General features: G+C 42.3%; 1 protein-coding gene across 1 annotated transcript in view; it reads left to right on the plus strand.

Moving 5' to 3' along the window:
- Positions 1-14,178, plus strand: part of LOC140204513 (CLOCK-interacting pacemaker-like) — a 54,053-nt gene that overhangs the window by 35,479 nt on the left and 4,396 nt on the right. Inside the window, exons 2-3 of the mRNA XM_072271222.1 lie at positions 1,334-1,556; positions 9,557-9,714. Of these exons, the coding sequence (XP_072127323.1) occupies positions 1,361-1,556; positions 9,557-9,714 (354 nt within the window). The 5' untranslated portion in view covers positions 1,334-1,360. The remainder of the gene's footprint in view (positions 1-1,333; positions 1,557-9,556; positions 9,715-14,178) is intronic.

A 14,178-nucleotide genomic window follows, 5' to 3' on the forward strand; every position in this document is an offset into this window, starting at 1 on the left:
GGAAGGACAAACTCCAAGGCAGAGTACAAAGTAAATGGCAGGATACTTGGTAGTGTGGAGGAGCAGAGGGATCTCGGGGTACATGTCCACAGATTCCTGAAAGTTGCCTCACAGGTAGATAGGGTAGTTAAGAAAGCTTATGGGGTGTTAGCTTTCATAAGTCGAGGGATAGAGTTTAAGAGTCGCGATGTAATGATGCAGCTCTATAAAACTCTGGTTAGGCCACACTTGGAGTACTGTGTCCAGTTCTGGTCACCTCACTATAGGAAGGATGTGGAAACATTGGAAAGGGTACAGAGGAGACTTACCAGGATGCTGTCTGGTTTAGAGAGTATGGATAATGATCAGCGATTAAGAGAGCTAGGGCTTTACTCTTTGGAGAGAAGGAGGATGAGAGGAGACATGACAGAGGTGTACAAGATAATAAGAGGAATAGATAGAGTGGATAGCCAGCGCTTCTTCCCCAGGGCACCACTGCTCAATACAAGAGGACATGGCTTTAAGGTAAGGGGTGGGAAGTTCAAGGGGGATATTAGAGGAAGGTTTTTTACTCAGAGAGTGGTTGGTGCGTGGAATGCACTGCCTGGGTCAGTGGTGGAGACAGATACACTAGTGAAGTTTAAGAGACTACTAGACAGGTATATGGAGGAATCTAAGGTGGGGGCTTATATGGGAGGCAAGGTTTGAGGGTCGGCACAACATTGTGGGCTGAAGGGCCTGTAATGTGCTGTGCTACTCTATGTTCTATGTCCTAAGGCCTTCACTGTTTTCAGTGTTCAGCCATTTCTCAATGCATTGCAAGTGAAGTTTGAGATTGGGCTCTGTGGTGACGGTGATTTGGGCTGGTGTGAATCATCTATTCGGCACTCCTGCCTCAATGTGAATGTCAGTGCCGCAGCCTTTCCTGTAGCACGTCCCACCATCTGTTTGGTTTAGTCCGAACGCTGAATTCCAGAATGAGTGCCTTCCACAGCAAGCCAATGTTTGACAGTGTGACGGCAGAGCATCCTGCTAAAATTGAAGTCAAGGGAAAACACTCGGTGATTGGATTTGCACCAAGAAAGATGGCCCCCTTCTCTTTTCTAGAGAAAAACATTATATTCAACATTTCCTAACCTTGTAGTGCAGTTCATCCTTTGTAAATCTTTTCATGCACCTTCTTTTACTCTCTTTTTAAAAAAAATATATAGAAGGGTAAATAATAGCTTTGTGGCACCTCTGTCTTTGTAAACTGGACAAGCAGCTTTAAGCTACATTACGTCAATGTAACGCATTTGTTAAAATTGAAGCAATTTACATTCCGAAATCAATGAATAACACTCTTTTCCTCCAGAATATTTTTCAGACTGTGAATGTGTTCATGACTAAGGTGTCCATGGCTGAAAACTGCAGATCATCGCGCAAAAGCGTGAAAGAGAAGATTAGTGGGGTATCCATTAAATCAGAGAATTTACTGGAAGCTAGATACAAGCAATCAGAGAAAAATCCTTCTGCCATTGCCACGATGAAACCAAAATCAATACCAGGAGAGTCAGAAAAAGATTCTGGATTTTCAGGTAATTGGGATGCATTATGTTGGAGGTTTGGAATGCTACCTTTCTTTTATGGGATCCTATAACTTGGATCATGAAATCGATGGGAGTTTTGTTTCATTGTTTGCATGTCTAATATTGAGCTGTATACATGTTGGTGAGTAATGACATGAGTAGTACAGAAAACAGTTTGCACATGGCACAATGGGAAAGAGAGATAGGAAGCAGGAGCCATCAGTCATACTTGAGCCTTTCTAACTCACTTATCATGATGGTGTCTGCTCTATAAAAGCTTTCTTGCCTCTTAATCCTTTGTTTAATTTGTTCCCTCTTGTATGAGCATCCCGTTTCCCCACTGGTTAGAACAATCAAACATCCACAATCTCCAAGTGAAAATATGGGCCATTTATGATGGCAGAGGAAATAAGTCCTTTCCGTCATGGCCCCTTTTAGGGGAATCAACCACTTGATGGCCATCTTGTCAGGCCTCCCAAAAACCTATTGCTTTTTAGTTAGATAACTGGTGGCAGAAACTGCTGTAGCTGTTGGTGGGCTCAGCCAGTCATTGTAGAGGACATAGATTAATATTTAATATGTGAACTGTCTCTCAAAATTCTTGGGTAGAAGGTTCCACTCCATTTGCTTATTTTGTCCGCAGCTGCTTTCGACATATTAAGACTTTCCACTGTCTTATCGTCTTCAGTTTTGCAATATTCACAGAAATTTGGCTACTTTCCTTTCCCAAGCACATCCACCCCTCCAGGGTTGAGATGAAATGAGAATCAACTCCAAATTCTGGAAACCGCCCCCATTGACAGCTGTCTGTTCTAAGGCACAGATGTGATGACCAGAGTAGAACTATTACAGACACCTGCCTGACTTCTGAGAAATGTTGTTTCCTCCCAATCCCTATGGTTCTTTGCATTCTATGCACACATCAGGTTTATGTTTAAGATGTGGGCTTTATTGTACCTTTGCCTTCAAACTGGCTGGGATTAAATCCAAAACAGGATTTAACTTTTTCTTTTTAACTCTCTTTTTGCACCACTTGTTTACATTACTGTGTGTGTATTTATTATAGATTTTATTAAATATTGCAATGTACTGTTACTGTAAAACAACAAATTTTACAATTTATCTCAGTGTTTTTAAACCTGATTTTGATTCTGATTTTAAATCTATTGGGTTCTTTTTGGGATTGCTTATTTCTGATGCTCTTTTCTGTTATTTGATTGATTTCAGAAAGCATTTCATAATATGAATACGGAGGCAATGCAAAAAATTTGACTTATGATACACTTGAAGGCAAAATAAGAGTCTGGACATAAGCTGGTAACATACAGAGATGTCATTGAGCCATTGTGCTTATGCCAGCTCTTTGCTAGGGCTATCTCATTAGTTCCATGACCCTGTATGTTTTTCCCCAAAGTCCTTTAGAAATCTGCTCCTGAATCTTTGGTAGATAACCCTGCCAACAAGCCAAAATATGTTGTAGTGATGATTGGTCCTTAGAGTACACTGTAGAAATTGTACCACACTATTTTCCCACCACCCCTCCACCTCTGGGAAAAAATCTGCTAACTGACCAGCAAAGCACTGTCCACAATTTTGTCAGATGTTGAGGCTTTGAGGATTCAGAAATATTACTGTGCTGTAAAAAAAAATCAGTAAATAAATATATCATTAAAGCAATACTTTAAAACATCAAACAAAATGAAATTAATTCCAAAATCAACTTTTCTCCCTCACTCTGTAATGATCGCAGAAGGACCGATCCGCCACCTTCAACAGGACCCCGCCACTAAGCACATCCTTCCCTCTCCACCCCTCTCCGCTTTCCGCAGGGATCGGTCCCTCTGCGACTCCCTGGTCCACACGGATCTCCCACCCGGCACTTATCCCTGTAAGCACAAATGCTACACCTGTCCCTACACCTCCTCCCTTGCCACCATTCAGGGCCCCAAACAGTCCTTCCAAGTGAGGCAACACTTCACTTGTGAGTCTGTTGGGGTCATCTATCACGTCGGGTGTGGCCTCCTCGACATCGGTGAAACCCGACGCAGATTGGGAGACCGCTTCATCGAGCACCTCCACTCCGTCTGCCACGACAGACAGGATCTCCCAGTACCCACCCAGTTCAACTCTGCTTCCCATTCCCATTTAGATATGTGCATACATGGCCTCCTCTACTGCCATGATGAGGCTAAACTCAGGTTGGAGGAGCAACACCTCATATACCGTCTGGGTAGTCTCCAGCCCCTTGGTATGAACATAGAATTCTCCATCTTCCGGTAATTCCCTCCCCCTCCCTTCCTCTATCCCTATTTCACTCTGCCCCCTCCTCCAGCTCCCTCGTGGTTCCGCCTCCTTCTTCTACCACCCATTGTTTTCAGGGCTATGATGTCAATGCTTCCCCTCCCCCACCCCTTTGTCTTTCAAATTACTGGTCTTTAAACTGAAGCTACAAGCATTCTTCAAATCCTTCCCCATCTTTCATTCTTAAGTTCTGACGAAGGGTTCTGGCCCGAAACGTCGACTCATCGTTTCTAACTGATGCTGCCTGACCTGCTGAGTTCATCCAGTGTACTGAAAGTTCATATACACAGATCTTTGAAGCTATCTAGACAGATTAGTAATAGATTTTTTTAGATTCTTAAATTCTTGGGTTGGCAAATAAAGTACAAGACCATGAATGTGACATCTTTAATAAATCATTGACTTAGCTTCAGCTGGAGAATCTGTTTGTAGTCTCCAAATGTCACAGTATTGGGTAGGATACAATGCAAATTTACTAAAGTGGTACCGATAATGAGGTTTTCAGTTGTGTTGAAGGAACAGAGAAGTTGGGATATAAAATAATAATGCTGAGATACTCAGCAGGCCAGGTAGCATCAGTACAGACTGAAGCAGAATCAAAGTTTTAGGTCAATGCCTTTCAATGGAAGATCAACAATTGTGACACATCTATTACATGTGCTTCAGCTCTTCCTTCCTTGAGGTTGAGAAGAAAATTGATGCTATTTAATTTTATCTAACTTACTGAGTACTTCTATCATTTTATAACCACATAACCATATAACAACTACAGCACAGAAACAGGCCATCCCAGCCCTTCTAGTCCGTGCCGAACTCTTACTCTCACCTAGGCCCACCGACCTGCACTCAGCCCCTAACACTCCATTGCTTTCCTGTCCATATAGCTATCCAATTTAACTTTAAATGTCAACATCGAACCTGCCTCAACCACTTCTGCTGGAAAGCTCGTTCCACACAGCTACCACTCTTGAGTAAAGAAGTTCCCTCTCATGTTACTATATTATGATATAGTTGTGATCACAGAGACATGGCTCCAGGGTGACCAAGGATGGGAGCTCAACGTTCAGGGATATTCAATATTCAGGAGGAAATAGCCATGAAAGAAAAGGAGGCGGGGTGGCGTTGCTGGTTAAAGATGAGATTAACGCAATAGAAAGGAAGGACATAAGCTGGGAAGATGTGGAATCGATATGGGTAGAGCTGCATAACACTAAGGGGCAGAAAACGCTGGTGGGAGTTGTGTACAGGCCACCTAACAGTAGTAGTGAGGTTGGGGATGGTATTAAACAGGAAATTAGAAATGTGTGCAATAAAAGAACAGCAGTTATAATGGGTGACTTCAATCTACATGTAGATTGGGTGAACCAAATTGGTAAAGGTGCTGAGGAAGAGGATTTCTTGGAATGTATGCAGGATGGTTTTTTGAACCAACATGTCGAGGAACCAACTAGAGAGCAGGCTATTCTAGACTGGGTCTTGAGCAATGAGGAAGGGTTAATTAGCAATCTTGTCGTGAGAGACCCCTTGGGTAAGAGTGACCATAATATGGTGGAATTCTTCATTAAGATGGAGAGTGACATAGTTAATTCAGAAACAAAGGTTCTGAACTTAAAGAGGGGTAACTTTGAAGGTATGAGTCGTGAATTAGCTAAGATAGACTGGCAAATGACACTTAAAGGATTGACCGTGGATATGCAATGGCAAGCATTTAAAGATTGCATGGATAAACTACAACAATTGTTCATCCCAGTTTGGCAAAAGAATAAATCAAGGAAGGTAGTGCACCCGTGGCTGACAAGAGAAATTAAGGATAGTATCAATTCCAAAGAAGAAGCATACAAATTAGCCAGAAAAAGCGGCTACCTGAGGACTGGGAGAAATTCAGAGTTCAGCAGAGGAGGACAAAGGGCTTAATTAGGAAGGGGAAAAAAGATTATGAGAGAAAACTGGCAGGGAACATAACTGACTGTAAAAGCTTTGATAGATATGTAAAAAGGAAAAGACTGGTAAAGACAACTGTAGGTCCCCTACAGACAGAAACAGGTGAATTGATTATGGGGAGCAAGGACATGGCAGACCAATTGAATAATTACTTTGGTTCTGTCTTCACTAAGGAGGACATAAATAATCTTCCGGAAATAGTAGGGGACAGAGGGTCCAGTGAGATGGAGGAACTGAGCGAAATACATGTTAGTAGGGAAGTGGTGTTAGGTAAATTGAAGGGATTAAAGGCAGATAAATCCCCAGGGCCAGATGGTCTGCATCCCAGAGTGCTTAAGGAAGTAGCCCAAGAAATAGTGGATGCATTAGTGATAATTTTTCAAAACTCGTTAGATTCTGGACTAGTTCCTGAGGATTGGAGGGTGGCTAATGTAATCCCACTTTTTAAAAAAGGAGGGAGAGAGAAACCAGGGAATTATAGACCGGTTAACCTAACGTCGGTGGTGGGGAAAATACTAGAGTCAGTTATCAAAGATGTGATAACAGCACATTTGGAAAGCGGTGAAATCATCAGACAAAGTCAGCATGGATTTGTGAAAAGAAAATCATGTCTGACGAATCTCATAGAATTTTTTGAGGATGTGACTAGTAGAGTGGATAGGGGAGAACCAGTGGATGTGGTATATTTGGATTTTCAAAAGGCTTTTGACAAGGTCCCACGCAGGAGATTAGTGTGCAAACTTAAAGCACACGGTATTGGGGGTAAGGTATTGATGTGGATAGAGAATTGGTTAGCAGACAGGAAGCAAAGAGTGGGAATAAACGAGACCTTTTCAGAATGGCAGGCGGTGACTAGTGGGGTACCGCAAGGCTCAGTGCTGGGACCCCAGTTGTTTACAATATATATTAATGACTTGGATGAGGGAATTAACTGCAGCATCTCCAAGTTTGCGGATGACACAAAGCTGGGCGGCAGTGTTAGCTGTGAGGAGGATGCGAGGAGGATGCAGAGTGACTTGGATAGGTTGGGTGAGTGGGCAAATTCATGGCAGATGCAATTTAATGTGGATAAATGTGAAGTTATCCGCTTTGGTGGCAAAAATAGGAAAACAGATTATTATCTGAATGGTGGCCGATTAGGAAAAGAGGAGGTGCAACAAGACCTGGGTGTCATTATACACCAGTCATTGAAAGTGGGCATGTAGGTACAGCAGGCGGTGAAAAAGGTGAATGGTATGCTGGCATTTTTAGCGAGAGGATTCGAGTACAGGAGCAGGGAGGTACTACTGCAGTTGTACAAGGCCTTGGTGAGACCATACCTGGAGTATTGTGTGCAGTTTTGGTCCCCTAATCTGAGGAAAGACATCCTTGCCATAGAGGGAGTACAAAGAAGTTTCACCAGATTGATTCCTGGGATGGCAGGACTTTCATATGAAGAAAGACTGGATGAACTAGGCTTGTACTCGTTGGAATTTAGAAGATTGAGGGGGGATCTGATTGAAACGTATAAAATCCTAAAGGGATTGGACAGGCTAGATGCAGGAAGATTGTTCCCGATGTTGGGGAAGTCCAGAACGAGGGGTCACAGTTTGAGGATAAGGGGGAAGCCTTTTAGGACTGAGATTAGGAAAAACTTCTTCACACAGAGAGTGGTGAATCTGTGGAATTCTCTGCCACAGAAAACAGTTGAGGCTGGTTCATTGGCTATATTTAAGAGGGAGTTAGATATGGCCCTTGTGGCTACGGGGATCAGGGGGTATGGAGGGAAGGCTGGTGCAGGGTTCTGAGTTGGATGATCAGCCATGATCATAATAAATGGCGGTGCAGGCTCGAAGGGCCGAATGGCCTACTCCTGCGCGTATTTTCTATGTTTCTATGTTTACCCCTAAACTTTTGCCCTTTAACTCTCAACTCATGTCCTCTTATTTGAATCTCCCCTACTCTCAATGGGAAAAAGCCTATCCACGTCAACTCTATCTATCCCTCTCATAATTTTAAATACCTCTATCAAGTCACCCCTCAACCTTCTACGCTCCAAAGAATAAAGACCCAACTTGTTCAACCTTTCTCTGTAACTTACGAGATGAAACCCAGGTAACATTCTAGTAAATCTTCTCTGTACTCTCTCAATTTTATTGACATCTTTCCTATAATTTGGTGGCCAGAACTGTACACAATACTCCAAATTTGGCCTTACCAATGCCTTGTACAATTTCAACATTACGACCCAACTCCTATACTCATTGCTCTGATTTATAAAGGCCACCATACCAAAAGCTTTCTTCACCACCCTATCCACATGAGATTCCACCTTCAGGGAACTATGCAGGGAGTTATTCCTAGATCCCTCTGTTCTACTGCATTCTTCAATGCCCTATCATTTACCATGTATGTCCTATTTTGACTAGTCCTACCAAAATGTAGCACCTCACATTTATCAGCATTAAACTCCATCTGCCATCTTTCAGCCCACTCTTCTAACTGGCCTAAATCTCTCTGCAAGATTTGAAAACCTACTTCAGTATCCACAACGCCACCTATTTTAGTATCATCTGCACACTTACTCATCCAATTTACCACCCATCATCCAGTTCATTAATATATATGACAAACAACATTGGACCCAGTACAGATCCCTGAGGCACACCACTAGACACCAGCCTCCAATCTGACAAGCAGCTCTACTACTATTTTCTGGCGTCTCCCATCCAGCCACTGCTGAGTCCATTTTACTACTTTGATATTAATACCTAACGATTGAACCTTCCTAACTAACCTTCCGTGTGGAACCTTGTCAAAGGCCTTACTGAAGTCCAGATAGACAATATCCACCACTTTACCCTCGTCAACTTTCCTAGTAACCTCTTCAAAAAATTCAATAAGATTTGTCAAACATGACCTTCCACGCACAAATCCATGTTGACTGTTCCTAATCAGACCCTGTCTGTCCAGATAATTATATATACCACCAGTAAGAATACTTTCTATCAATATACCCACCACTGACATCAAACTCACAGGTCGATAATTGCTAGGTTTAGTCTTCGAACCCTTTATAAACAATGGAACAACATGAGCAATACGCCAATCCTCCGGCAGCATCCCCATTTCTAATGACGTTTGAAATATTTCTGTCAGAGCCCCTGCTATTTCCATATGTACATTTTCTCATAGGTACATTGTTTTAATAAGACTGGGTTTCAAAGACAAGTTTATTATCAAGTATTACATAAGTGCAGATGCAATGATAAACTTGCAGTAGCATCTCGGGCTCATGGCATCATATAAGCAGCATTCATAAGAAAAACATAAATTACACAATTTTTGTAAGGAAGTGCACAATTAAAACAAAAACAGTCCTTTTTACTGCTAAGAGCAGAGAAGGGCAAGGGGAAATGGAATGGAGAGTTATGAAGGGTTTAGATGGATTAAATGAGGGAAAATGGTTTCCAATGCCAGAAGAATAGGTATAAGGATTGCATAGATTTAATTGGCCAAAAAAAAACCGTTATGGCCTGACTTAAAGGATGAAAGAAGTTGATTTCAGAGTAACTTTTTAAAGGGAACTGTATTTGCAGTGCTTGAGAAAGATAAGATGGGTGTAAAATTCAGCTAGCTGTTTACATGGAGCCTGTCGATTAAATGTCATCTTCGTGATGTAAGATTCAGTGATCAGTAGGCAGAAATTTCTTTGATCTCCAGTGGGCCGGAGATGTGCAGACAATTGCCCGTTTGATTGTGCTACCCTTTCTGTGCCTTGTTCTTAGACACCAGCTCTGAATACCTGAGTACAGTGGAACAGAGCGAGTCGGAGGACCGGTCTGCACCCGCCGAGTTGAATCCTGCAGGGAAGTCGAATGCAGCACAAAACTCAATCCCAAGCCTGACTCCTTTGTACTTTGTGAAAAATGTCCTTGTAAAAGAGGTACAGATCTGTCTTCTACAATCCTATGCACCAAGTTTCCGCTTATAATGGAGCATATTGTGGAGTTGTGATCAGCTTGTCAAGTGCATGGAACTTTGACTAGAATGCCTGTTTGAAGTGTGTATAAGTTTCTTGTACTCTGCTATAATAAAAAAAATAACCAGCAGGTTAGGTAACGTATGAGGACGAAAAGCTTAAAGTACAAGTTGTTGACCTTCATCAGAACCAAAGAGTTCTGCCACAAATTGGAAAGGTGGGGTATCTGAAGTTAAATTAATTGTGAAACTGCAGATGCTGCGAATAGTCTGATGAAACGTCTTCAACATGAAACATTGCCTCTGTTCCTCTTCCCACAGGTGCTGACTGGCCTGCTAAATATTTCCAGCACTTTGTTTTTATTGTTGAAGCTATAAAGTCCTGAAGGCTGTGATATATTTGTTCCATTTCCCATTGAAGCCCATTATGTTAACTCTGGTTTTCTCTCCTTAACTGCCATGCTGGATATTTTCAGCATTGTTTCTCTTTTATTTCAGCATTCTAGCAACAGTAGTGTACTTCATATCTCACAGTTACAGCATTTATTCTTCTCTCTGTTGTCCTTGTTCATTTCCTTTTTACACCCCTCCCAGACATATCAGCTGTGATTTACAAGCCTTCACCACCCTCTCTCAGTCACCCGCACCAGTCTTTGTGTCATTTATTCTCTTCTGGTCTCACAGGCACTCTCTTCTCTCTACACTTAATGTGTTTAAGTATAAACTTTTCCTGACTGATTGAACATCAGTTCAATCTGAAGAACCTGTTTTCTTTCTCTGTACACCAGTTAATATACGCTGGCCACTTATTAGGTACACCTGTTAATGCAAATATGTAATCAGCCAATCATGTCAAGAGGTTCATTTATTATTCAGACCAAACATCAGAATGGGGAAGAAATGTGATCAGAGTGACTTAGACCATGGAATGGCAGTTGGTGCCAGACAGTGTGGCATAGTGTCATAGAATGGGACTCCACAGAAACAGGCCCTTCCCAACTAGTCTGTGCAGAACCATCTAAGCTGCCTACTCCCATTGATGTGCACTGGGACCACAGCACTCCATATCCCTACAATCCATGTAGCTATCCAAACTTCTCTTAAACGTTGAAATTGAGCTTGCAGTTGTACTGGTAGCTCATTCCACACTCTCAAGACCTTCTGAGTGAAGAAGTTTCCCTTCATGTTCCCATTAAATTTTGCACCCTTAACCCATGACCTCTGGCTGTACTTCCACTCATCCTCAGTGGAAAAAGCCTGCTTGAATTTATCCAATGTATACCCCTCATAATTTTGTATACCTCTATTAGATCTCTCAATCTTCTATATTCCCAGGCATAAAGCCCTAACCCATTCAGTCTTTCCTTATAACTGAGGTCCTCCAGTCCTAGCAACATCCTTGTAAACATAGAAACATAGAAAATAGGTGCAGGAGTAAGCCATTCGGCCCTTCAAGCCTGCACCGCTATTCAGTATGATCATGGCTGATCATCCAACTCAGAACCCTGTACCAGCCTTCCCTCCATACCCCCTGATCCCTTTAGCCACAAGGGCCATATCTAACTCCCTCTTAAATATAGCCAATGAACTGGCCTCAACTGTTTCCTGTGGCAGAGAATTCCACAGATTCACCACTCTCTGTGTGAAGACGTTTTTCCTAATCTCGGTCCTAAAAGGCTTCCTCTTTATCCTCAAACTGTGACCCCTCGTTCTGGACTTCCCCAATATCGGGAACAATCTTCGTGCATCTAGCCTGTCCAATCCCTTTATGATTTTATATGTTTCAATAACATCCCCCCTCAATCTTCTAAATTCCAACGAGTATAAGCCTAGTCGATCCAGTCTTTCATCATATGAAAGTCATGTCATCCCAGGAATCAATCTGGTGAACCTTCTTTGTACACCCTCTATGGCAAGGATGTCTTTCCTCAGATTAGGGGATCAAAACTGCACACAATACTCCAGGTGTGGTCTCACCAAGGCCTTGTACAACTGCAGTAGTACCTCCCTGCTCCTGTACTTGAATCCTCTTGCTATGAATGCCAGCATACCATTCGCCTTTTTCACCGCCTGCTGTACCTGCATGCCCACTTTCAATGACTGGTGTATAATGACACCCAGGTCTCGTTGCACCTCCCCTTTTCCTAATCGGCCACCATTCAGATAATAATCTGTTTTCCTGTTTTTGCCACCAAAGTGGATAACCTCACATTTATCCACATTAAATTGCATCTGCCATGAATTTGCCCACTCACCTAACCTATCCAAGTCACCCTGCATCCTCTTAGCATCCTCCTCACAGCTAACACTGCCGCCCAGCTTCGTGTCATCCGCAAACTTGGAGATGCTGCATTTAATTCCCTCATCTAAGTCATTAATATATATTGTAAACAACTGGGGTCCCAGCACTGAGCCTTGCGGTACCCCACTAGTCACTGCCTGCCATTCTGAAAAGGTCCCGTTTATTCCCACTCTTTGCTTCCTGTCTGCCAACCAATTCTCTATCCACATCAATACCTTACCCACAATACTGTGTGCTTTAAGTTTGCACACTAATCTTCTGTGGGACCTTGTCAAAAGCCTTTTGAAAATCCAAATATACCACATCCACTGGTTCTCCCCTATCCACTCTACTAGTTACATCCTCAAAAAATTCTATGAGATTCGTCAGACATGATTTTCCTTTCACAAATCCATGCTGACTTTGTCCAATGATTTCACCACTTTCCAAATGTGCTGTTATCACATCTTTGATAACTGACTCCAGCAGTTTCCCCACCACCGACATTAGGCTAACCGGTCTATAATTCCCCGGTTTCTCTCTCCCTCCCTTTTTAAAAAGTGGGGTTACATTAGCCACCCTCCAATCCTCAGGAACTAGTCCAGAATCTAAAGAGTTTTGAATAATTATCACTAATGCATCCACTATTTCTTGGGCTACTTCCTTAAGCACTCTAGGATGCAGACCATCTGGCCCTGGGGATTTATCTGCCTTTAATCCCTTCAATTTACCTAACACCACTTCCCTACTAACATGTATTTCCCTCAGTTCCTCCATCTCACTGGACCCTCTGTCCCCTACTATTTCTGGAAGATTATTTATGTCCTCCTTAGTGAAGACAGAACCAAAGTAGTTATTCAATTGGTCTGCCATGTCCTTGCTCCCCATAATCAATTCACCTATTTCTGTCTGTCGGGGACCTACATTTGCCTTAACCAATCTTTTTCTTTTCACATATCTGTAAAAGCTTTTACAGTCAGTTTTTATGTTCCCTGCCAGGTTTCTCTCATAATCTTTTATCCCTTTCCTAATTAAGCCCTTTGTCCTCCTCTGCTGGACTCTGAATTTCTCCCAGTCCTCAGGTGAGCCACTTTTTCTGGCTAATTTGTACGTTTCTTCTTTGGAATTGACTAATTTCCCTTGTCAGCCATGGGTGCACTACCTTCCTTGATTTATTCTTTTGCCAAACTGGGATGAACAATTGTTGTAGTTTATCCATGCGATCTTTAAATACTTGCCATTGCATATCCACCATCAACCCCTTAAGTGTCATTTGCCAGTCTATCTTAGCTAATTCACGTCTCATACCTTCAAAGTTACCCTTCTTTAAGTTCAGAACCTTTGTTTCTGAATTAACTATGTCACTCTCCATCTTAATGAAGAATTCCACCATATTATGGTCACTCTTACCCAAGGGGCCTCTCACGACAAGATTGCTAATTAACCCTTCCTCATTGCTCAATACCCAGACTAGAATAGCCTGCTCTCTAGTTGGTTCCTCGACATGTTGGTTCAAAAAACCATCCCGCATACATTCCAAGAAATCCTCTTCCTCAGCACCCTTACCTATTTGGTTCACCCAATCTATATGTCAATTGAAGTCACCCATTATAACTGCTGTTCCTTTATTGCACACATTTCTAATTTCCTGTTTAGTACCATCCCCAACCTCACTACTACTGTTAGGTGGCCTGTACACAACTCCCACCAGCGTTTTCTGCCCCTTAGTGTTATGCAGCTCTACCCATATCGATTCCACATCCTCCCGGCTAATGTCCTTCCTTTCTATTGCGTTAATCTTCTCTCTAACCAGCAATGCTACCCCACCTCCTTTTCTTTCATGTCTATCCCTCCTGAATATTGAATATCCCTGAATGTTGTAGTTTGAGTATCTCAGAAACTGCTGAGCTCCTGGGATTTTCATGCACATCAGTCTTTAGATTTTATAGAGAATGGTACAAGAAATAAAAACAATCACTGAGAGGCAATTCTGTGGGTGAAAATGTCTTGTTAATGAGAGAGGTCAAAGGAGAGTGAGCAAACTGGTTCAAGCTGACTGGAGGGTGACATTAACTCAATTAACCTGTGTTACAACAGTGATGTGCAGAACAGCATCTCTGAACACACTTGGATGGGCTACAATGGTAA

Source organism: Mobula birostris, chromosome 10 (genome assembly GCF_030028105.1).
Source record: "Mobula birostris isolate sMobBir1 chromosome 10, sMobBir1.hap1, whole genome shotgun sequence".
Classification (NCBI taxonomy): Eukaryota; Metazoa; Chordata; class Chondrichthyes; order Myliobatiformes; family Myliobatidae; genus Mobula; species Mobula birostris.